Genomic DNA, 25,513 nt, shown 5'->3' on the forward strand with positions numbered 1-25,513 from the left:
ATCGCAGGCAGCCATAGGTGGGTCAGGTCTGGTACAGAAGGAGACTGAAGATCAAGATTTGGGATTTCTCTGAATTTAGGCAGAGGCAGCTTTCATACATCCAACTAGCTACTGCCAAAAGACAGCCCTCAAAGTTGGCTGAGAACGAAGCATCAAAATGTTTAAAGGCAAACTTTAATTGGGTATCATCAGTGTAAGATACCATGTTAAAAGCTCACTCTAACACGATAACAGCAAGAGGAGCCAGATAGATTTTGAAAAGGAACAGCCTAAGGCCTGAGCCCTGTGGGACACCACAGATGACCTCCCAAAAACCAGATGTAAAAGGGGGGGGGGGGGGGAGTAAGATTGCTTGCTTGTGGTTGGAGAGAAAGGATTGACACACATTGTCAAAAGCCACTGATATGGCCAGTAAGATTAGGATAGTGTTAGAACCCAGATCAAGGTGGGTTTTGATGAACTCGGTTGTTTACATCTCTATCCTTATGAAGCCCAATAGTTGTTTGAGTCCAACGTCAATTCAGTTACTATTTCTGTTCCACCACTTCTGCTGAGAACTTGTGTTTCTCTTGACTATCTGTTGATTTAGGATTACAATCTGGATCTCATACTGTTGTGTAGTCATTCATAATTAAACATAGTGCTGCAGAGGAAAGCAGATGAGCCGAGATTGTGCATTTTGTTTTAAGATATTGTTGAGGTTCAAATCGTAGAAAGTACATGGGGATCCTTGACTTCCAGATGTGATTCAGTGGAAGTCAAAAGGATCAGAACTGATGAGCTACTATATTGGTCGGCCTCATGGTATATGTTACTAGAACACTATGATGGCAGATATAGGATTACATTACATGATTATCAGTTATGTATCCTGTACTATACACACAAACACGGAACACTAAAAACATAAACTCATGCCCAAGGTGGAGATGCCAGTCTAACTCTTTCCAATTCCATTTAGGTTCAATTATGTGCAGTACAACCACACAGTTCTAACAATGACTGCTAGACAATCTAAACAGAATGCATTCTATACTCCAGCTAAAACAGAATCAGTAGTAATTCATATGTTCTATTTTGGACAAGCAGTTTAAAAAAAAAGAGATATCTGGTGCATAAATAACAAACAACTTACACAACAGGAAAAACTTTAGGGAAGACGACACTGGCCTCAGCTAAATACTCGTAAAGAATTCTTTGGTCGAACTCATCTGTAGTGTATTTTACCAATGTAGCCTGTTGGAATAAAGAGAGGTTGATCATACATATGTCGCACAGTCATTTCAACACTTCAATGCGGTTTATTGTACATGACAAGGAAGAAGAAAATAAATGGTTTTGTTTGCAATACTATAGACATGGTGTCAACATGGCTTGTGTATTAGGCATAATGCCTGAACGTGTGTTTTACAAATTCAATGTTCATTACCTTTTTTAGAATAGTTACTGAACAGTATCTAAAAAGATGAATCTTATAACCTAGAACTGCATAATGAATATTTTCTAACTTTACAAACTTATTTTCATTTAATTATATTTGAAAGGTGCATGATTCAATTTAGTAGACCGATAAAAACAAATTATATACCATTAGCATCATTTTTTGGATGGGTACTGTGTCCCCTCCACAGATATTTTTAAATGTTTGAAATATTCCAGTTGCAGGTTGTACCCTAGGATCCTTTTACATGTGGTCACGAGGCAAGATGGTGTCACTTAATGCCCCAAGTGGTACACCAACATTGTGCAACAACTGATGATAGAGTACACATCATTGGTCCCACATCACCCAATCTTATCACTACCCAGTAAGTGCCAGACAATTTGAGGACTGAGCAGGAAAGATGACATTCCATAAAAAATCTGCTGAAGAAACAAAACTACCCATCGGAACTAACATTCTTTGAATGATTAAGTCAGCAATGTGTATCAAATTAGGGTGGGGAGTCTTGACTAAGCAAAAATCGGAGAAGCTAAAGGCTACATCTCTGACATCTCAATCATAGATGATGCTTTGCAAGGAAAGAAACAAATTGGTACCAATGCAAGTTATATGATTCAGATGAATGTAATATTCCGATTATGACAGAACCTCAGTTTCTGCAAGGTCAAGCCTTCTGATGGCCTCACGGCTGCTGTGTCAAGGGGTGGAAGTAGGGGACTTTCTCAAGCTACAATTTGAATGTCAAGGCATCACATCCTAAATCCCCTTTAGAAAAAGTCAGTGACCTTATCACAGACATATACATCCTGGATTCATAGTGGCTCCATCCTCCCAGCCAATGGAGCCATCCATGAACTGTAATCATGACAGTAAACCTGTTGTGCCATGTAGCAGAGCTACAAGGTCATGCATTAACTCGATAGTTAGGTCTGCCACATCAACCTTGATTTGCATTGAACTGCTTTGACTTAGGAAAGGGGTTCCCAACCGCCTTCCCATTTCACAAATATCATACTGATGCCCAAAGAGGATCTGCACTTAGCTTTGCAGGAAGAACAACCTCATGGCCCCTAGTCACTATGGCTACCTGCAGAGACATGACTGGAACCATGACATTAAGTTGTGGTACTGTCATATACACACATTCACTTCAACTCTCATCCATCAGGGAGATTGCCCATAAGCTGATCAATAGCGTGCTATGTGGTATTGCCAAGCTATTTAACTTTGGCAGACACAGATTTGTACTGTTATACCAATATGGTGAAGGAAGCAGGAGATCCACTGTTCAAGCATTTGGGTCATAATGATCAGGATCTTGCTTTTCAATTACAAACTGACCAATGGAAGGCACCACAATCAGTGTACACCATTTGATGGGACCTGGACTTGTAATGTACTCCCAAAACACTTTATCAAACAACTTTGATAAGAGATCTAGCTCCACTCTTGTTAGAGAGAGCAAGTCTTGTCCTTATTTTTTTTTATATGAATGCTTCAATTCACTGAGGACATGGGTGTATTCTCCTATGCTTTTCTAAAAGAGTCCTGTCAAGGAACACATATGAATGTAAGAGTGAGTATGTGAGAGAGAGAATTTGTGTGAGTGTGTGTGTGCATGAGAGAATGAGTGTATGGGTGTTGGGGGGGTGGGGAGGGTGACAAACATGTGTCATCAATTTTCTTTCCCCCAAGTGCCAGACCTTTAATGGCCTTTACAGGCAAAAATGGGCTTCTAACTGTTATGCTGGATGGTTTTTAGAGTAAAATTTGAGAAGAAATTAGTTTCCATTAGGAAACAAAATACTAGAGGTTTTAAAAGTTTCCTCTTGCTTACTGCAAGAAACTTGAGGGTAAAAATATAACAGTTAGGGAGTGCACATAAATGGGATCATAATAGTACGATGGTCAATATATAAGCTAAATAATACCTCTGCTAAACAATAAAGCCATAACCCCAGTTTTTATTTTCATATATCAGAGTTACCAAAGGTTGGCAAGATGGTACTGTTTTCTGGAACGTTAACTTTTTTGGAGCCATTACAGGGGATTTTTCTATGTTATGTTATATAGTACTTATAATGCGCAATAATACTTAAAAAGTGTCCTGGCGCGAATGCTGCATGCAGAACCTTGAGGAGGAAACATTAGAGTGCCCCAGAGAAAAGAAAAGTTTTCAGTTGCTTTTTAAAAAGCCTAAGGTCTTGGATGACGCGCAGCTTCAGAGGTAAGGCATTCCAGGCCATGGCTGTTTTCACTGAGAAAGATTGGCCACCCAGACGGGCCCTATGGAAGCGTGATACCGTCACTAGGCGCAAGGTGGTGGAGCGCAACAGTCTGTTAGGAGTATAGAAGGCGAACCGCTTTTGGATGTAGAGAGGACCAGTATGATGCAAAGCGCCGGTGGGCCAAAATCAGGGATTTGAATTGCACTCTTTGGAGGACTGGCAGCCAGTGTAAGTCACAAAGATGTTTTTTGACGCTCGACCGTCCTGAGATGTTAAACAGGAGTCTAGCCGCGGCATTCTGAATAGTCTGTAATTTGTTAATTGGGTATCTTGGGGTACCCAAATACAGAGCGTTGGCGTAGTCAAGCCGAGAAAGAATAAGGGCACGAATCACAGCTTCCTTGGCTGACTGAGGTAGCAACGGGAGAAATCTTCTCAATACCTTGAGAGTGCCAAAACACTGGCCAACCAGTTTATTGATTTGATAAGTGAACCGTAAGTCCTCCGAGTACCAGATCCCAAGATTTTTTGCGGGAGAGCCCACAGAGTGCGGGCGTGGGAGATTTGAAGGCCATAGAGATGATCTAAAATCAGGGGGAAATTGTCCATACAGAAGAACTTCAGACTTGTCCTCATTACATTTTAAATGCGCAGCGGCCAGCCACTTAAAAACAGCCGAAAGGCAGTTCTGGGCGGACACGGTAGACAAATCAGAATCCTTCCAAGTAAAAAGAAGTTGAGTATCATCCGCGTAGGCCATTATTTTTTCACCAAGTTCTTCTGCCAAAAAAATCAAAGGAGTAGGGTAGATATTGAAAAGCAGGGGGCTCAGGGTGGATCCCTGCGGAACGCCAGTAGCCACCTTCCTCACTGTCGAGGAGAAAGGCGGCATCCACACCTGCTGAGTCCGATCCTCTAAAAAAGATTTTAACCAATTCCACACATGGCCACCGACACCAATGTTAGCCAGGCGAGAGAGAAGGAGCTGGTGGGGGACCGTATGCCTCAGTTCCTAGCCTTACCAGATCTCTACCGTTGTCCGAAGATCCTGCAATAATCAGCGAACAAGTGACAAAAGAAACAAAATGTAATAAAGAAAAGTTACTGATGTATGAGTTACTTACCTTTGGTAACGATGTATCTGGTAGAGGCGATTCTAGCCGCAGATTCCTTCACGTAGAATTATCCCCAGGCGTGAGACTGGATCCGGAAACCTTTTTGCCACAGCATCCCTGCGCACCGGGGGCGGGGTGACATCATGCGACTCCGCCCAGACGTCGTCCGCATACGTGATGTCAGCGAGGTCACATAAGACCCGCCCCGGCGCGCCCACGTCAGTTTTCTTCGGAAAACTTTTCCGCACCACAACGCGGAACCACCAGATACAAAACTGTGGGAGCATGGAAACAGTGTGCAAAAAGCAGAAAAATTGGAAAGACACGGTGACTAACACCACCACCAGGGTAGTGCCAAGACCGCAGACATCAAGGGCAGGGAAAGAAAGAAGAACAAGCAGAAACCTGCGCAGCCACCCTGCCCGCACATAGACAACCTCCCATCCCTGTGCCCCAAAGGGAAGAACAGGCATAAAAGTCATGGCACACGGAGGAAGCCCACCCCCTCATGCTGAGCAAGGAATGGGACCAGCCCCAAGACAGACAGGGACAACAAACCTCCAAGCCACCCTAACCTAGAGGGTAACCACCCACAAGGGACAAGGGCAAGACAAGGCCAGATGACCCTTAATCAGAGGATAGCAATGGAAGGAGGGGAGGGAGGACAGGGATAGACAGCAATCCCCCCCAAACTTGGAGCAGCCAGAGCAGCAGGGCTCCGGAGTACCGTAACCCCATCCTCCTAAGGACCAAAGGAGGAATGAACCGCCCCCAGACGGAGCCATCCGTCAAGAACAAGGAAGGCATTCACAGGAGACACAGCCCCCCACCGGGAGGAGAGTACCGAAGACCATCCCAAGGGTCCTCGCAGAATAGGGGAGGAAGGGCGAGCCGGGAAGGAATCTGCAGCTAGAATCGTCTCTACCAGCTACATCGTTACTGAAGGTAAGTAACTCGTACATCTGATACTAGCCGCAGATTCCTTCACGTAGAATAGATACCCTAGCAATACCCCCTGGGAAGGAGGGTCTGTGAAAGGACCCCACCAGCCAATGCAGAACAGAGGGCCCCACAGGGGACCAGATCTGTGGACCAGGTAGAACCTCGCCCCTGCCAGACCAAGGGAACCCCCACCAGCAGAACCCCACTAACCCCAAGGGGACGTAGGAGGCAAGGCAACATAGCTTCCGCCGAATGCCAAGACAGGAAGACGGAAGAAGAAGAAGAAGAAGCCTAGAGGGCCCAAGGAAACTAAGGAGAAGAAGGCGAGCCCATTCCAGATGGAGAGCAGCCTGCCAGCCAGAACAATGCCGGCAGTCAAGGCCAGAAGCACGAAGAACAGCCCGAGTCTCCAGGAAGGCCAAGTAGGCAACGCCTGGCAAAGGAGAACACAGGGACATCCCAGACCGCAGAACGGGAGCAGGGAGAGGAGGGGAGGCCCGGGCCACCACCACGAGTGGCCGCGCACATGACCTCAGGAAGCAAAAGCAACCTACGTAAACACCATGGAGAACAGGTACCCGAAGGCGACCAGAACCCTCCAGCAGAGCGCAAGCCAGATGACCGCTACCATAACCCCACATAGGGCACGTGAAGTCCCAAGATATGGGAACCCTCTTTGGAAGAACTTCCGCAGCAGAGGAAGAAACAAAAGAACCACGGGGAAAAAAAAGCACCTCCGCTACAGGCTTGACAGCAGCCCAAGCAAAGCAGAATGCCCAATCTCAGGGCCAAGTCTGCGCAACAACTCCTGCACAACTCACACACAACAACAAAAGGGCCGTCCAGCAGCCAACAATACCAAAGACCCAAGGAAGGACGTAAACAGCCAGAAAAACATACTCCACAACCACAACCATAACAGCCGGCCGAAGAAGGCCCAGAAGCAACCCTAACTCAGAAGTCACTGAGGAGGGAACGGAGGAGGAGGACGGAGCCCTGCGAAGAGACTCTGGATGGCAGAGTCGGCCGGGGCATGAAACAACAGACTGCCATCAAATGGGAGCTCAATGAGCCTCTCCCAATATTTTTGGGGAAGACGCCGTTCCGAAGCCAAGCATGGCAACGGAGGGCGACTGAGGAAGCCATGGCTCGACCCAGCGCCTCAGAGACGTCCAGAGCGGAGAATAAACGCCGCAAGCTCCCGGCCATCCAATGCATGGTGCCGAAAATACACCTGAGCAGACTCCTGAGATGCTGCAGACCCCAAAGACTCAGCTGAGTCCCACAAACAGGATGAGGCCCTAGCCAGCACATACAAGGTGTTAAGGTCCCGCAGGGCGGCGCTGGTCGAGGCGAAAATGTTGCGTTCCCAGGTGTCTAGCCAGCGGGCCTCTCTGGACGGCGGAGCCAACAGGGGCGGCAGGGAGGGAAAAGCAGTTCGCAGAAGGGGGCTGGCGCCTGAGGGGTGAATGGACAGGCACGCCGGGTCACATGGCGTCGGAAGGTGCTGATGCAGAAGATGCGGAGGCACCGGGTCCCCGGAGGCAGGACGCCTCCAAGCCCCCGTCAAGGCAGAAAGGAGCGAACCTTCAAAGGGAAGCAAGATTTCCCTCCCACCAGAGCCCTGGTGGAGGACCTCCAACAGATGATCCACCGTAAAGTGAGCCACCGGGTCACCCATGCGTAGAATGCTCACAGCCGTGGACACCGCGTGAGCGAAGGCCGCACCCGCATCCGTAGGGCGCCGCGGCGGAGAAAGCAGCTCCTCCGTGGGAGACGGCTGCAAACTAAGGCGGCCGTCCCCGAGGCCAAGCGGGGCGGGCAAGGGCCAGACCTGGAAGTCAGGAGGAGCCGAAGAATGAGGGACTTTCCGCTCTTCCGACTAACACCCCTGCCTCAGGAAGGGCGGGGAGCCGCCCTTCGACGCCGGTGAAAAGGACACCACACAGCAACCAGTCTCCAGGGAGGACAATACCAATATGCAGCCGGCCTCCGGAGAAGGAGCGTCCATAGACAAATCTGCGGTACGACCCCTGCGCGGAGCCGTAGAGTCCGCTGCTTGAGGCAGGACACTGGCGCCATCCGGCATCACCGGGCAAGGGACCTCCAACTCACCCCACACCGGAGACCGGAGCGGGGACCGGAGCAGAGCTGGAGCCACACCGGCCCGACCCCCGCCGAGGCAACCACCAGCGTGGGGGAACGGGACGGGCCCGGGGAGGGGCAGAGGCCCTCTGCCGGCAGCGGCCCAGAAGGCGGCGATGGTCGCCCGGCAACCCCTGTGACGGCGCCAGGGACGATACAACCTCGGACTCGCCCTCCAATGAGGCAGCTGCCTGTGAGGAGGTACGAGAGGGGCCCGGAGAGGGACGAGGGGTCCGCCCTCAACCTCTACCTGGAACGGGATGAATAGAGTCCACCGACCCCTGTGGCTCCGCACTGTCCAGCTGCTGCCAGCGCCGTAGCGGCGTCACCTTGGCCTTAGACAGGACCACTCTGCCTAGGGACCGAGAGGGGCTCGGGGATGCGACCGGAGCCCCGGCGACCTGCCGCGACACAACAGGGACCCCCACGGGAGTTTGCGGCGAGGCAGAGACGCCGTGACCTGAAGGAGGTGCCCCAGAGGAGCCGCACCCCAACACACCACATCCGCCAAGCCTGGATCCGACCCAGTCGGTGCCGGAGCCACCGGCGGCACCGCGGAGGGCCTTGCGCGAGGCGAGGGGTCTGCCGACGCCCCAGGAGGGGAAGGAGGAGGAGACACCAGCGAGGCCTGCAAAGCCGCCGCGTAAGTCTCCATCTGGACCTTCGATGCCCCAACACCGGGAAACGGTGGATAGGACGACACGCGGGGCCACATCACCCGCGGAGAGTCTACACCCCCGGTAGGCCGGAAACCGGCCCCCGGGGACAAACTGCGAAACTTACCCACCGGGGAGTGACGCTCACGTGACATCGGAGAAAGGCGAGGACGACGACCACGGCCAGACCTGAAGCCGTCCGCCGAAGCAGACCGAGGGGAGGACGTCGACCTGGAGAGACACGCCGAGAGAGGTTTCATTCGGCGCTCCCTCCGTGACTTCGGCTTCAACTTTTGGCACGCCGCACAATCAAGGGTGCCGTGATCCTCCCCCAAACACCACATGCAAATTAGGTGAGGGTCCGTCGCGACATAAGACGCCCACAAAAAGTGCAGAAGGCATTTGCACACTGTTCCACCAAAAAGAATGGAAGAAAGAGGGCCTTGAACAGGCCCGCAGCAAGGAACGGATCTGCGTTGCACGCGGAAAAGGAAAAAAACAGATGTGGGCGCGCCGGGCGGGTCTTATGTGACCTCGCTGACGTTACGTACGCGGATGATGCCTGGGCGGAGTCGCGTGATGTCGCCCCGGCGCGCAGGGAGGCTGTGGCAAAAAGTTTCCGGATCCAGTCTCACGCCTGGGGATAATTCTATGTGAAGGAATCTGTGGCTAGTAGTCTCTATCAGATGTATAATTAGGCTATTTGGTTTTAGGTTTAAACCTATAATAACTGATAAAACCCCACCGAAAGGAAAATAGCCATCACTGGTGTAATCATATAAACACTGAAAAAACACCTTTGCAACCACAAACTAAGTGCCATTCAAAGAAAGGAAAAGATGAGTGAAAGAGTCATTTTTATTTCGTCCTTAAGGGGCCAATACAATGTAACTTTGTTATACAAGGTAGTATCAAGATAGACTGGGCTAACATTATTCTGCTTGAGTTTTGCTGTTTAGGGATGTCACTGAAACATTGTCTCTTCTTCCTTCTGCTTTTTTTTAGGTTTGTGGTCTTTGGTCTAAAGATGCAGTGTTTAGATGCATTTTTAGGTCTTATTTAGTTATTTTATAAACTGTAGAGAATTGGGAAATATCAAAATCATATTTGAAATTTTGGCTACATTTGACTTCACTGATAGGTGAAATGGCTGGATTAATTAGAATCTTTCCTAATATGTAGCATCACATTTACCCACAGACAGAGAATGGGTGAAGTCCTTTGATACATCTGTCCCCCTTTCTAGTGAGTCAGTATTGATTGTAAGTGAATTGCCAAACAGACCAGTTTTCAAACATTCAATGCAAGATGTAGTGACAGGTATGTGTGAAACGAATGTTGTCACCAAGCATCTGGGATAGTGGTGAAAACATGACACCAGTCGTTTGGTAAACATGGAACACAGTGTCACTTGGAATGCTGCTGAAAAAAGTTCCTACCAAGTTCAATTAAGATTGGAGTGATATTGTTTGTATTCGCAGTAATTCAGCTACGTATATGAACAAGTTGTATGATGTCCTGTCAAAATCGATACCTGAGCTGAAGTGCTTCCCTGTAAGAGATTCTTGTCACTTGCTAGAGTGTTTGCTGAAAGCATCTTTACAATCTTCAGAGTTAATGAAGAATGCTATTGACTTAAAAGTCCATTCTGGTGCAGTAAAAATGTATTTGGTCCTCATATACCCTGTGCACACACTACCTATACACATGCACTATCAGTGCAGAAAGCAAGCAATAATTAAAATTAAATTAAAATTCCATAAACACCGGAAAAACACTGTTTCTGTTGTTTTTAATGACGCAATAATGTGTAACCACTGATAACCACTGTTTTTTAAGGTATTGAAAAAACTGAAAAAACCCCACCAGAAATTACCAAAACTAGAAACTGAAAACAGGAAAGCCTATGTATAATATATCTTCTTGTAGACTTCTATTTTTTTTACAGTATACCAAGTCACTAGATCCTTAAAGGGCAAGTTACTTACCTTGGTAACGCCTTATCTGGTAGAGACATAATCTAGCCGCCGATTTCTTTTCTTAGAATATCCCAGGCATCAGGCTAGATCCGGAAACTTTTGCTCGAGCAATACCCTTACGTGCTGAAAGGTGGTGTTGGTCGGCTCCACATGACATCGGCGCCCGGAAGTGCCATCCGCGTCACCTATATAAGCGCCACCCTGGCGTGCTGACATCAGTTACTTTTCACAAATTTCCACCCCAGGAGCGCGGAGCCATGAAGTGCACTGAAAGGGGTGTCTTTAACAACAACTAGGGCCATGAAAGACATCAGCCCTGACCCTAAAACCCTGTCAGCAGTGTGGGGAGGATGGGTGGGTCGGCAAGAAATCAATGCATAGATTATGTCTCTACCAGATAAGGCGTTACCTAAGGTAAGTAACTTGTCCATCTGATAGAGACATCTAGCGGCAGACTACATATCTTAGAATAGATACCCAAGCAATACCATCCCCAGAGGAGAGACTGCGGACAAGTTTAGATCAGAAAGTCATGAGACAGAGCGGCCAAAAATGCCATCCTTGTGTACTTGACTGTCCAGGCAGTAGGGCTTGGTGAATGAGTGCAGTGACACCCACCTTGCAATGCCATGGCTGCAGCCTTAGCTCTGGTGGAATGAGCTCTTAGGCCTTCAGGAAACTGTTTTTTGATCATAGCATAGCAAATTGTGATGCAGATAATGACCCATCGCAAGACAGTCCTCCTCTGCACCGCACAATCTTTCTCTGAGCCAACATACACCATGAAGAGTTGATTGTCCAACCGGAACTCTTTAGTGCGGTCAAGGTAGAACGACAAAACTCTTTTCAGGTCCAGATGGTGGAGTCGCTCCTCGTCTTTATAGGGGTGCGGAGGATCATAGAAAGTGTGCAAGGTGACTGATTATCCCATGTGGAATGGTCTTATCACTTTCGGTAAGAAAGAGGCCATAGTGAGAAGCACCAAATTATCAGAGAAGATGGTCAGCTAAGGCGGCCTGGATGTCAGAGCCTACAATTTGCTCATCCGCCTGGCAGAAGTTATTGCCACTAAAAAGACTGTTTTGATGGAAAGCAGCTGGAGGGGACAATTGTGCAGAGGCTCGAACGGAGCGCACAGCAGGAAGCTGAGAACCAAATTAAGGTCCCACTGAGGCATGAGGAATGCAGCAGGTGGGAACATATGTACAAGCCCCTTAAGAAATATGTTTACAATAGGAGATTTAAATAAAGAGGGTTGGTCTTACAGCCTCAAGAAGGCAGAATAGGCCGAAAGGTACCCTTTAAGAGTGCTTAGAGTAGAGACCTGCTGGGCAAGGGTCAAAATAAAGAGAAGGACTTGAGAGAGGGAAGCAGAAATAGTGTCAATAGACCTTTCTGTACAATAATTTACAAATTTCTGCCACCGGCATGCGTACACGGTCTTGGTAGAGGGACACCTGCCCCCCAAAATCACATTACAGACTTCTGGAGGAAGGTTGAATGCGGTCAACTGTCGCAGCTCAATATCCACACAAGAAGGCATAGTGTTAACAGGTTCAGGTGGAGGACCCTCCCCTACTGCTACAACAGAAAATCCTCTTGAAGGGGCAGCCTGATCAGAGGATCGATGCTCTGCTGGAGAAGCTCAGGATATACCAGACTCTCTGTGTCCAGTCCGGAGCCACAAGAATGACTTGGGGCCAAGTCGCTCCTGATCTTCTTGAGCACTCTCAACAGGAGTGGCATTGGTGGAAAGATGTACAGAAGATCTCAGCTGCACTAGAGATAATGTCTTGCCCCGCGAGAGCCGCCTTGGAAACTCCAGCACACAAAACTGCTGACATTGCGGGTGCTTGGCAAAGGTGAACAGATCTTACCAAGGCTCTCCCCACTTCTGAAAGAGACCTTGCGCCACCTACGGATGGTGATGCCATTCATGATCCGCTAGGCATCGCTGCTGAGTTTGTCTGCCCTGGCTTTCAGGGAACCTGCCAGGTGTTGAACCACCTGGGATATGCCCTGCTGTTCTAGCCAGGTCCTAAGACGCAGGTCCTCCCGACAAAGTGGCCCTGAACGCATCCCGCCCTGCTTGTTGCAGTACCACATGGCAGTGGTGTTGTCCTTGAACACCCAAACCAGATTTTCCTTGATGGAAGGAAGAAAAGCCCTCAATGGCAAGCAAATCGCTCGGAGCTCCAGCAAGTTAATGTGGAGTCCGGATTCTGCCAGAGACCAGACACCTCTGATCTCCACCTCTCCCAGATGACTGCCCCATCCCAGGAGAGGCACATCGGTGACTACTGTGTGATCTGCTTGGGGAAGGGAGAGGGATCTGCCTCTGACCCAATCACTGTTGGTCAGCCACAACTGCAGGTCCTGTGCAGTTCCCTCTGGAATCTGCACCATGTCAGAGAGCTTCCCCTGATGCTGCGCCCACTGAAACTTAAGGTCCCAGTGCAGAGCCCACATAAGCCATCTGGCATGTGTCACTAGCAGGATGCAGGAGGCCATGAAACCCATCAGCATCAGAGTCAGTCTCGCCGAAATCCAAAATAGAGGCTGAAACATCAGTATTGTAGCCTGAATATCCAGGACTCGCCACTCCGGAGGATAGGTCCAAAACTGTACTGAGTCCAGAATAGCTCAGATGAAAGGGAGAGTCTGAGAGGAAGTCAGGTGTGACTTCAGCATGTTAATAGTGAACCTCAGGAAAAGCAGGAAGTTTGCCATAGTCTGGAGGTGGGAAACAACAGCCTAGGGTGAGCTCACCTTCAACATCCAGTCTTTGAGATTGGGGAAGACTGTCACCCCTGATCTGCACAGATGAGCCGTGACCACCATCACCCGAGGGGCGCTGGAAGGGCCAAAGGGGAGCACCGTGAACCAAAAGTGCTCACAACCTACCGTGAACCGCGGGTAACGCTGATGAGTAGGCAGGACGGGAATTTGAAAATAGGCATCCTGCAAGACCAATGCTACCATCCAGTTTCCGGGGTCTAGGGCAGACAAGACCTGAGCCAGAGTAAGCATCTTGAACTTTTCCGTTTTGAGGAAGTAGTTGAGGGCTCACAGATCTAGGATAGGGCAAAGGCCCTGGTCTTTTTTCGGGACCAGGAAGTAGCAGGAATAGCAACAACAGCCTACTTCTGCTGCTGGAACCCTCTCTATGGCTCCATGGGCCAAGAGAGCCCCAACTTCCTCATGAAGGAAGGTCAGGTGGTCGTCCGTCAGCCGGTCGGAAGTCGGAGGCATGGAGGGAGGGGTAGTCTTGAAAGGTAGAGGGTAGCCCTTCCGGACTATCTGAAGAACCCACTTGTCCAATGCGATGGTTTGCCAGTTGTACAAGTGATAGCTGATCCTACCTCCAACTGGCTGCCCATGATCCTGAAGGGCAGGACTAGGAAGGTTTTGAGGCTGCAGAGGGTGGACGGTGTGGGAGTGGATTGACTGGACCTTTGGCAGCCTGATCCCCGGGTTCAAAAGGAGTCGCGCTCACTGCCGAACACAGGTTGCTGAACTTGCACAGTCTTGTGGCTGGGATATGGCTGGCACGGCTAAAATTCTCTTCCGTGGCCACAAAAGGGAAGATAACCAGATGGGAGATGAGTGGTCACAGAGAACCCAAGGACTTGGCAGTAAACTGCGAGTCCTTAAATCGTTCCACAACCATGTCTGCCTGGTCTCCGAAGAGACGGGTTCTATCAAAGGACATGTCCTTAAGGGACACCTGGACATCCCCAGAAAAGCCAGAAGTCCTCATCCAGAAATGGCGTCGAATAGCCACTGTTGATGACATTGCTCTGCCCACAACGAATGGTGAACTTGGAGGTATCTCGCCTGTTCGATATCGCTTGGGAGAAAGGCCCGGGTCTCCTCCGGAACCCGTAACAGCACCTGCGCAACTGTTTCCCATAAAGAGTGGGCATAACGGTCCAATAGGCATGCACTGTTCACTGACCGTAATGCAAGGCTGGCGGAAGAAAAAATCTTCTTGCCCAATTAACCAGCCTCTAGATTCCCTATCCGGGGGTGATGAAAGGAACATGCCTTTTGAGGTAGAGGCTTGGACTACCAACCTCTCGGGGGTAGAGTGGTTGGTAAGGAATTCTGGGTCAACCAGGTACATTTAAGGTACTGCACCCTTAATGCAATTATAAACGCAGTACCATATGTGGCTAATAGAGGTCCATTTACAACTCCACAGGGACAGCTACTAACAGCCAGTGGTATTGCCCCTTACCCTGCTTAGTGGATTTTTTTTTATCCTTGTGCTACTGCTGGGATATTTTTTGTTACAAAAATACAAGTAACAAACATTGTTGTTTGCAACAGCAAAAGCTTAAACTGTCAACAGCCTTGTGACCTTGGTGGAACTTCCTTAGTGAGGCATCAATTAGTGATGACTGAATACCGAAGCAGAGTTAGATGCTTTCTGCCTGTCCGCCGGGAAGAGTGGATGTGCCCAGGGGTACAAGCAACACAGGCTTGCAAATTGTACTCCTGTGGCAAAGCTGATGCTTCCGGATATCATCTCAGAATGCAAGAAACTAGCACGCGGTGTGTGCCTGCAGTACGTTTGATAAGCCAATCTCTACCGGCCGGGAGCGAAACTTCAATAGATACAGCATCAAAAACATTTGCTCCCAAATGATTCTGCTCGCTTTCTGAGTTTTAAAAACAAACAATTTGTTTTTGGAAGTGCCACATGCCGCGATTTAACTTTAAGAATAGCGGCCGTGCGCCTTTCTTTATGCGCGGCTCGCCTTATTCAGATTGCAAAACATAAGCCATTGGTTAAGTGAAAGCACGCCATGAGGCGCTTCCAAAAACAAAGATTTTTTTAATGTTCGTTAACATGCATACGGCGAGCCGTGTATATAGAAAGGCGCGTGCCACCATTCTTAAAATGGAAGAGCGGCATGGGGCGACTTTCTGTTAAAGAAAAAAACAGCGCTGCAATTAATCAATCAATCAGGTAATTGTAAGCGCGCTACTCACCTGTGAGGGTCTCAAGGCGCTGAGGGGGACGGGGCATGCTGATCCGTTCAGCTGAAGAGCCAGGTCTTGAGGGTCTTCCTGAAGGTGTTCAGGTTGGGGGAGAGTCTGATGTCTGCTGGTAGCTCGTTCCAGGTTCTGGCTGCAATGTGGGAGAACGATCTTCCGCCTACTCTGGCTCTGTAGATGCGAGGGGTTTCAGCCAGTGCAAGGTTGGCAGACCGGAGGTTTCTTCTGGGTACGAGGAAGTTTATTCTGTCGTTGAGGTATTTGGGTCTGTTGTTGTTCAGGCATTTGTGGGCGTGGGTGAGGAATTTGAAGATGATTCTCTTCTCCACGGGGAGCCAGTGGAGTGTCCGCAGGTGTTGGCTGATGTGTTCGTTACGGGTGATGTCGAGGACGAGTCTGGCTGCTGTTCTGTATGGTCTGAGGTTTGCGGAGGAGGGACTTGTTGATGCCGGCATAGAGCGCGTTTCCATAGTCCAGTCTGCTGGTGATGAGCGAGTAGGTGACTGTCTTCCTTGAATTTGGGGGGTCCATTTGAAGGTCTTTCGAAGGATGCGAAGGGTGTTGAAGCAGCTGGAGGTGACTGCGTTGACGCACAAGTTACTTACTTGTGTAACGATATATCTGTAAGAGACATTAGTTAATGATAGATTCCTTACCTTAGAATATCCCCAGGCCTCAGATTGGCTCCAGAAAAAAATTTCAACAGTACCCCTGCGTGTCGGTAGGCGTCATTGTGCGGTTCCGCGTATGTCGCAGGCGTCGTAGCCTCCGAGATGACGTCATCGGAGCTACTTAGACGCACCCACGCGCTGACGTCAGTTCTGTACACAACGTTTTCACGCCAGGAGCGCAGAGCCATGCCAGAGACCGACTACTGGTGCAATAGAACTAGGGCCCTAAAAGGGATGACCTGAACCCTAGAGAACAGTTCGCACAACGGGGAGGATGGGCGGGCGGTAAGGAATCTATCACTAACTAATGTCTCTTACAGATATATCGTTACACAAGTAAGTGACTTGTGCATCTGAAAGAGACACGTTAGTGATAGATTCCTTACCTTAGACTACATACCCAAGCAATACCAACCCCGGTGGTGAGTCTGCGAAGTGAGATTACACCAGAAAGTCAACGAGGCCCAAGTGGCTGCCTGACAGTTGTCTTGCAGGGGGACACCGCGTCCCAATGCTGTAGTAGCTGCTGTTGCCCTGGTAGAATGGGTGCACAGCCCAACCAAAGGTTCCTTTTTAGCCAGAGAGTAACAGGCCTTAATGCACAAGACAACCCATCGAGAGATAGTTCGCTTGTGCACAGCCCGGCCTTTCTTGGTGCCCACGAAGCCAACAAATAGCTGGTCATCCACCCAGAACTGTTGTGTGCGGTTCAGATAGAACGAAAGCGCATGTTTTGGGTCCAGACGGTGGAGCCTCTCCTCTTCTCTTGAAGGGTGCGGGGGCGGAAAGAAAGTGGGCAGAGTGACAGTTTGCCCGAGATGAAAGGCAGACACTACTTTTGGTAGAAAGGAGGGACGCGGTCAAAGTACAACCTTGTCCGGTTGAATCGCCAGGAAAGGAGGTTTACAGGAAAGAGCCCCCTGTTGCTGTGACAGGAGATCCTCCCGAAGAGGCAGTCGGATCGGGGGATTCACGCTCATACTGAGTAGGTCGGGATGCCAAACTCTTTGAGCCCAGTCCGGAGTCACAAGAAAGACTTGGGCCCGGTCGCGTCTGAACTTCTTCAGCACTCTGGGCAGAAGTGGTATAGGCGGAAAGGCGTACAATAGACCACAACTCCACTCGCGACGAAAAGCATCTCCGAGCGAGTGTTGCCTTGGAAACTCCAACGTCCAGAACTGCTGAAATTGCTAGTTCTCTTCGGTGGCGAATAGATCTAACCAAGGTTCTCCCCACTGCTGAAAGAGACCTGCGCCACCTCTGAGTGAAGACGCCATTCGTGATCCAACATGCACCTGCGGCTGAGATCGTACCCTGGCGTTCAGGGTACCTGCCAGGTGTGTAGAACCACCAAGGAAATGCCTTGACATTCCAGCCATGTCCAGAGACGTAGAGCCTCCTGACATAGGGTCCACGACCCCACCCCGTCCTGCTTGTTGCAGTACCACATGGCAGTGGTGTTGTCTGTGAACACCTGCACTACTCTCCCCTTGACAGAGGGAAGGAATGCTTTCAGTGCACGTAGGATCGCCCTGAGCTCCAAAAGGTTGATATGGAGCTTGGACTCCGCCGGAGACCAGAGGCCTCTGATCTCAGCCTCTCCCATGTGGCCGCCCCATCCCAGGAGGGACGCGTCCGTCACTACTGTGTGCTCCGGTTGGGGAAGGGGAAGGGAGAGGGATCTGCCGCTGACCCAAAGCTGGTCCGTGAGCCACCACTGCAAGTCCTGTGCAGTGCCCTCCGAGATCTAGACGTACTCAGACAGGTTTCCCCGATGCTGCGTCTACTGGAACTTCAGGTGCCACTGCAGAGCCCGCATATGCCATTTGGCATGATAGATCAGCAGGAGGCCATGAGGCCCAGCAGCCTCAGTCTTCCTGACCGAAACCCAGGACCAGGGCCAAAAGATCGGAATCATAGCCCAAATGTCCCGGACTCGCTGTTCGGGAGGATAAACCCGAAACTGCGTCATATCCAGAACCACTCCGATGAAGAGGAGCTTCTGAGAGGGAATCCGGTGCTACTTCGGCATGTTGATGGAAAACCCCAGCAATTGCAGGAGGTTGGCCGTAGTCTGGAGGTGGGAGACGACTGCCTGGGGCGAGCCGGCCTTCAACAACCGGTTGTCGAGATAGGGGGAAGATTGAAGACCCTGATCTGCGCAGATGAGCTGCGACCACTGCCATCACTTTTGTGAACACCCGAGGGGCACTGGTAAGGCCGAAAGGGAGCACGATGAACTGAAAGTGCTCGTGTCCCACCGTAAACCGTAGGTAATGCCAGAGGGCTGGCAGGATGGGGATATAAAAATAAGCATCCTGCAAGTCCAATGCTACCAGCCAGTCTTGCGGGTCTAATGCAGACAAGACCTGAGCAAGCGTGAGCATCTTGAACTTCTCCTTTCGGAGGCAGCGATTGACTTTCCAGAGGTCTAAGATAGGGCGCAGACCTTTGTCCTTCTTTGGAACCAAGAAGTAGTGGCAGTAACAACCACAACCTACTTCTGGCGTCGGAACGCGCTCAATGGCTCCCTTGGCCAAGAGGGCTGCAACTTCCTGCTGGAGAAGGGCCAAGTGATCCCCCGACATGCGGTGGTACTGAGGTGGCATGGCTGGAGGGGTAGACTCGAAGGGGAGGGAGTAGCCCCTTCGGACTATCTGCAGAACCCACCTGTCTGAAGTGAGGGTGCGCCAGTGGGGGAGGTGATGGCGAATCCTGCCACCCACTGGAGTCTGGTGGGCCTGAAACACATGACTAGGAAGGTTTTGAGGCAGTGGTGGAAGGGGTGATGGTGGATTGACCCACCCGCTTGTCTTGAGACCCACCACGGCGGGCCCCACGAGAGCGGCTGCGCTGAAACTGCGGCTGCGCTGGCCGGTGGTTCTGAAAGGAACGCGCGTGCACACCTCAACCCCGACCTCGAAAGAAGCGAAAAGCAGACCCCGGAGGGGTGCGCGTGATGGCGAGACCCAAGGACTGGGCCGTAGCCTGAGAGTCCTTAAAGCGTTCCAGGGTGCTATCCGCCTTGTCACCAAAGAGGTGTGTGCCACGAAAGGGCATGTCCAACAAAGTGTTCTGGACATCCCGGGAGAAGCCAGTAGTTCTGAGCCAAGCGTAACGGCGGAGCGCCACCGTTGTGGAAAGTGCCCTGCCGAGAGAATCGGCCGTTTGAAGCCCACAACAGATAATGAATTTAGCAGCATCTCTCCCTTCGGTAATGGCCTGAGAGAGCACCGCCTGAGCTTCCACAGGGCACTGAGGCAGCACCTGTGCCACGGTGTCCCACACAGAATGTGAATAGCGGCCCAACAGGCACGCAGTATTCACCGCAACCCGGAACTGGCAGAAGTGAAAGTCATTTTCCCAAACTGCTCCAGTTTCTTAGATTCCTTGTCCGAAGGAGCAGAAGGGAATGCGCTCAGCGAGGCAGAAGCCTGGACAACCAGACTCTGAGGCGTTGGGTGTTGTGCGAGAAAGCTGGGGTCACCCGGCGACGGGCGATGGCGGCGTGCCACAACCTTATCTAAAGGAACCCCTGTGTTAGGTTTGTTCCAGGTGCTCAACAGGATGTCAGTAAGTGCGTCGTTGAAGGGCAGCAGCGGCTCGGCGGAGGCAAATGCCGGCTGCAGCACCTCGGTCAGGAGATTGGTCCTGATAGGCACAGAAGGGAACTCGAGGTTAAGAGCCTCAGCCACCCTACGCAATACCACTGAAAAAGTCCCAACCTCCTCCATAGCCATGGAAGAAGGGGACAGTGTACCAGGGTGTGGAGAGAAATCCAGATCGCCTGGACCTTCCATATCACCCTCCCACTCCGGGTCATCCTCGCATTGAGCTGCGAGAGGGTTCTCAGACCCCTCTAAGTACTCCCCTTTGTCCACTGGCTGTTGAAGAGGCCGGTAAGGATGAGGTGCCCGGGGAAATGGGAACCGGGGGGTAATAGACCAATCCAGGCCCGACGCAGTCCGGCTCTGACGCCGGGGAAGGCGCCAGAGGCACCGCAGGGTATCGTGCCGGCTCAGCCGGGGCCAGAACCAACCCATGGGTCCACGGGGCCCGAAGGTGCTCCGGAGGGATCCGACATGGGAAACAAACGGCGCATGGCCGACAGGAATACCTGCATTTCTTCCTGTAGGCCGCAGGCAACGACGGAGGCTCCACTGGAGCCGCGAGGGAGAGACCACCCGCCCCCTCCACCGTGTCCTGCGACCGGTGAGGGGTAGATAAAGAGCGACGTTGCTTCTTCAACTTTTTATGGCGCCTTGACTTACCTGTCCCAGAGTCCGACGAGCGATTGTGTTGGCTCCGTGACCGGTCCCTCGACCTCCCACGGGAGCGGCACCTCGATCGTCACGGAACCGATTGCCAGGCCTCCAACAACTTTCGGGAACGCTCCCGCAAAGCTTTCGGAGCCATAGCCCGACACGGTCATGGGCGTGCCCCAAGCAGAAGAGACACACGTCGTGCGGGTCCGCCATCGACATGTTCCGACGGCAGGCCATACAGGACTTAAATTCGGGCATCCCTACTGCACCAGGAGTTGAGTACTCGACAAATCAAGAGAAACAAGTTCTCAAAAACAAAGTTAAAGTAATAACTAGGAGTACCGCTCTCTCTCGAATCTACGCTTGCTGGCGCGGAAAAAGAAAGAACGGACGTCAGCGCGCGGGGGCGCATCTAAGTAGCTCCGATGACGTCATCTCTGTGGCTAAGACGCCAGCGACGTACGCGGCGCCGCATGACGATGCATACCGACGCGCAGGGGCACTGCTGACGAAAACTTTCCAGATCCAGTCGGACGCCTGGGGATATACTAGGGTAAGAAATCTATCACTAACGTGTCTCTTTCAGATTTGTCTGTTCATGGTGAGCTATGAGTCAAGTATGATGCTGAGGTTTTTGGCATGGTCTGAGGGGGTAGGTGGGCTCCCGAGGGCGGTAGGCCACCAGGTGTCGTCCCATGCTGAAGGAGTGGTTCAGAGGACGAGGACTTCTGTCTTCTCAGTGTTGAGTTTTAGGCAGCTGTTGGTCATCCAGACTGAGACATCTTGCATTCCTTTTTGGAAGTTTAGTTCTGCGGTCTCTGTTGAGGGAGAGGACGAGCTGGGTGTTGTCGGCGTAGAATACGATGTTGAGGCCGTGTTGTCAGATGATGGCTGTGAGGGGGCCATTTAGACGTTGAAGAGGGTCGGGCTCAGTGATGACCCCTGGGGGACTCTGCAGGTGATCTCCGTGGAGGCGGAGAGGAAGGGCGGTAGTCTGATCCTTTGGCGTCTTCCGGTGAGGAACGATCGGATCCAGTCCAGGGTGGTCCCTTGTATGCCGGCTTTGTGTAGTCTGGCGACTAGAGTGCGGTGAGAGACGGTGTCGAAAGCTGGGGACAGATTGAGGAGGATGAGGGCTGCTGAGTGGCCTTGGTCCAGGAGGGTGCGGATGTTGTCTGTGGCGGAGAGTAGGGCGGTTTTGGTGCTGTGGAATCCGGATTGGGATAGGTCGAGGGCGGCGTTCTCTTCGATGAACTGTATCAGTTCCCTCTTGATAGCTTTCTCTACTACTTTGGCTGGCCGTGGGCTTCTTGAGCATAGGCCAAACTTCTGCGTGCTTCCAGCTGTCTGGGAAGGTGCTGTTGATGGTCCGTTGTAATCTAGGTGCAATGGTGTCAGCGGCTCTGTGGTTGATGTGCGGGGGGCAGGTGTCGGTGGGGGCTCCCGAGTGGATGTTTTCATGGTCGCGGCCGTGTCCTCGGTCGTGATTGGAGTCCAGTCGTTGATGGTGGGCTGGGTGGTGTCGCTGGAGGCGTGGGGCTGGCAGTGGCGTCTTATGCGTTGTTGAGGAAGTTGTCGTAGAGTTATCTGATCGTGAGGTGGAAGTAGCTCCCAAGCTTGTCGCAGAGGTCTTGGGATGGGGTGATGTCTGTGGCTTTGCTGCATGGGTTGGTGAATTTCTGAATGAGGGGGAAGATTTCCTTGGAGTTGGTGGCGTTGGTGAAGATTTTGCTGTGGAAGAAGTTCCTTTTGGTTGCTCTGTTCTGGTAATTCATCATGGCGTCTTTGTAGGTGGAGTAGTTTTCGGTTGTCTTGGTGTTCCTCTAGGTCTTCTACAGGCATCTGCAGATGCGTCTTGCTTCTTGGAGATCTGTGGTGAACCAGGCGGCTTTCCTGGGGCGGTGTTCGCCGGGGTTGAGTAGCGGGGCAAGTTCATCTGCATAGTTGGAGATCTAAGTGTGGAATTCTCTGGCTGCGGAGTTTGCATCGGGTGCCCAGGCGGGGTTTTCCCGGGCGAGTGTGGAGCTCAGTTGCTCATTGGTGACCTTGCTCCAGTTCCTTCGGGTTGGGCAGAGGGGGGGGGAGTTGGTGCCTTGGATTTGTTGACGGCGAAGTGAACGCTGTGGTGCTCGGTCCATGGAGGTTGCATTGTGTGGTTGAAGCGGACACTGTTGCCTGCTGCGAAGATGGGATCGAGGGTGTGTCCTGCTCTGGGTTTGGGCGTGGTGATGAGTTGGTTGAGTCCGATGTCGGCGAGGTTGTCGTAAGGGCAGTGGAGTTGGGGTCTCTGGGGTGGTCTAGGTGGAAGTTGAGGTCTCCGATGAGTATGTAGGTCATTGATGCGATGGCGTGGGGTGCGATGAAGTCAGTGATGGTGGTGGCGAAGGGTGTCCGGGGCCAGGGGGGGTCTATAGATGAGGGTTCCTCGGAGTGTGGTGTTGGGGCTGATCCGGATCTGGAAGTGCAGGTGTTCGGCGGTGGGGAAGGTTTTGCTGGAGGTGGTGAGGCGGAGGGTGTTCTTGTGGATGATGGGGAGGCCCCCTCCCGGGTGTTTGGGACGGTCCTTCCTCTGGATCTTGTATCTGTCCGGTATGGCGGTGTTGATGCCGGGGGCGGAGGCGGCGTTGGTCCAGGTCTCCGTGAAGAAGGCTATGTCGGGACGGTCCAGGTTTCCGTGGCGGTGTTGATGCCGGCGGCATTGGTCCAGGTCTCCGTGAAGAAGGCTATGTCGGGACGGTCCAGGTTTCTGTGGCGTGTTTGTGTAAGGAGAGCACGTTGAGGAGGATGCATCTTAGCGTTTCGGTGGCAGCAATGTCTGTGGTTCCGGGAGTCGGGTGGAGGAAAACATCTGGCGGTAGTAGTGGCAGGAGAACTGGCCGTGGGTCAAGGCCGCAGATACCAGTTAGTAGTCACTGAGACTTCCGGGGTGGAGTGTGAGGAGGGCGGCGTTGTAGCGGTGGGAGGTAATGGAGTTGGGGTCTCTGGGGTGGTCTAGGTGGAAGTTGAGGTCTCCGATGAGTATATAGGTCATTGATGCGATGGCGTGGGGTGCGATGAAGTCAGTGATGGTGGTGGCGAAGGGTGTCCGGGGCCAGGGGGGCATCTATAGAGGAGGGTTCCTCGGAGTGTGGTGTTGGGGCTGGTCCGGATCTGGAAGTGCAGGTGTTCGGTGGTGGGGAAGGTTTTGCTGGAGGTGGTGAGGCGGAGGGTGTTCTTGTGGACGATGGTGAGGCCCCCTCCCGGGTGTTTGGAACGGTCCTTCCTCTGGATCTTGTATCCGTCCGGTATGGCGGTGTTGATGCCGGAGGCGGCGTTGGTCCAGGTCTCCGTGAAGAAGGCTATGTCGGGACGGTCCAGGTTTCCGTGGCGTGTTTGTGTAAGGAGCACACGTTGAGGAGGATGCATCTTAGCGTGTCGGCGGCGGCGGCAATGTCTGTGGTTCTGGGAGTCGGGGTGGAGGAAAACATCTGGCGGCAGTGGTGGCTGGAGAACTGGCCGTGGCTCAAGGCCGGAGATACCAGTTAGCAGTCACTGAGTCTTCCAGGGTTGAGTGTGAGGAGGGCGGCATTGTAGCGGTGGGAGGTCGTGGATCCAGGGTTCCTGGCGCTGGCCACTTCGGGGGCGCAGACGTGCTTGGCTTTGGCACACCAGCGGCCCCCATTAAGTAGGGGAGGGGGGCGGGTCAAGAGGTAGGGAGGCGGGAGCGGGGACTGTGTCGGGAGGAGGGGCCGCAGGGGCAGCAGCAGCAGGAACCTAGCTTTAAAACAATTCCTAAGTCAGGAGGAATGCGGGCGAGTTTTAACCGGTGTATAAAATTAAATTAGGAAGAATCAGTGAGTCCGGAGAAATGCGGGAAATGAAATAATGATCACCTTGAGGCTGGAAGGGCTCCTGGTGCGAACCCTACACAGCAGAGGACTCGAAGCAGCGGCAGTGAGGCAGAGCTGCTGGGGAGAGTGCTGGCCTGGACCAGAGTATCAGAGTTAGATGAAATAAGTGTACAGAACTAAAACGCAGGGAGAGGGATCAATTTGTTTTTTCCTCCTTAAGAATAGAGTGCATTTGTTCCTTGTGAGAGGGCCGAAGGGGGCACCAAGACGCAACCAACCCCTTCCTTTACGGCCTCCGGGACTCATATACAATGCTGAATATGCCGAAATGCCGGGAATGCAAGAGTTAACCCTGCCTGCTGCCTCTTGCGTGCAGGAACCCGTGACCCAGCTGGGAGACCGCGAACAATGGGAGACTGCGTGGGCGGGGCGTCCGCTCCTAAAGGAGATCCCCGTGAACCCGGAAGGCGTGCTGCGGAGCCTGGAAGAGAGCGAGCAGAGAAGCTGAGACGCCGTGCTACACAAGCAAGGATCCAGAGCCAGAGAGGAGCCGCGGACTCCAGACGACCACGACCCCCAAGACCCTGAGGAAGACGGAGGATCCGAGGTGTGGTCAGACGAGTGGTGGATACCCCCAGAGGGCGCTGGAGAGACGTCGCAGTTCAGGAGAACTGCGTCTGAAGCGGTAAGCAACTAGGGAGAAGGGAGGGAGTAAAGGGATTGGGGAGGAGAATGAGGGAGGTTCACGGGGTTCACTGTGAGCACCACTGTTTGCGCCGGTTTTTCTCCTCATCCTATTCACAAACCCTCACGATCAACCACCGACCTGCCCTGCACTGAACCCTGCACTTATAAATAAATCCCCTTCCACAACACGATCAGCGTTCCGAGAGCCCTGAATATAAGAGGTCAGATGACCCAAACCTTAACTCCTGATTTCTTTTGGTTACTTTCTTTCCTCATTTTTTTTCACACTTATTAAGAGCTTGCATGTCTATCAAAGACCCGAGAGAAGGGTGAAGGGCTCTATCCTGCCAGAAATATTGAAAGGATCAGAGTGACTTACCGCGCCTTTTTGACTTGTTCTCTCCTCTCATTTGTGAGCCTCCCGGGATGACCACCAGTAAAATTAACACCCCGAGAAGCGGAGAAACACTACGGCCACCAAAGTACGAAGACAACCCCTTACCCCTCTGAAAAACCCTCTTCTGTATTGGACATATAAACAAATCAT

At 51.7% G+C, this 25,513-nt stretch overlaps 1 protein-coding gene across 12 annotated transcripts in view; it reads right to left on the bottom strand.

Moving 5' to 3' along the window:
* The window catches only part of NF1 (neurofibromin 1), a 1,956,660-nt gene that overhangs the window by 312,234 nt on the left and 1,618,913 nt on the right, over nucleotides 1-25,513 (bottom strand). For all 12 annotated transcript variants that reach the window (XM_085649550.1, XM_085649547.1, XM_085649544.1 and 9 more), the window contains one exon: nucleotides 1,136-1,236. In XM_085649550.1, coding sequence (XP_085505676.1) covers nucleotides 1,136-1,236 — 101 coding nt within the window. The remainder of the gene's footprint in view (nucleotides 1-1,135; nucleotides 1,237-25,513) is intronic.

This window comes from Triturus cristatus, chromosome 3_2, assembly GCF_964204655.1.
Source record: "Triturus cristatus chromosome 3_2, aTriCri1.1, whole genome shotgun sequence".
In the NCBI taxonomy this organism is placed as follows: Eukaryota; Metazoa; Chordata; class Amphibia; order Caudata; family Salamandridae; genus Triturus; species Triturus cristatus.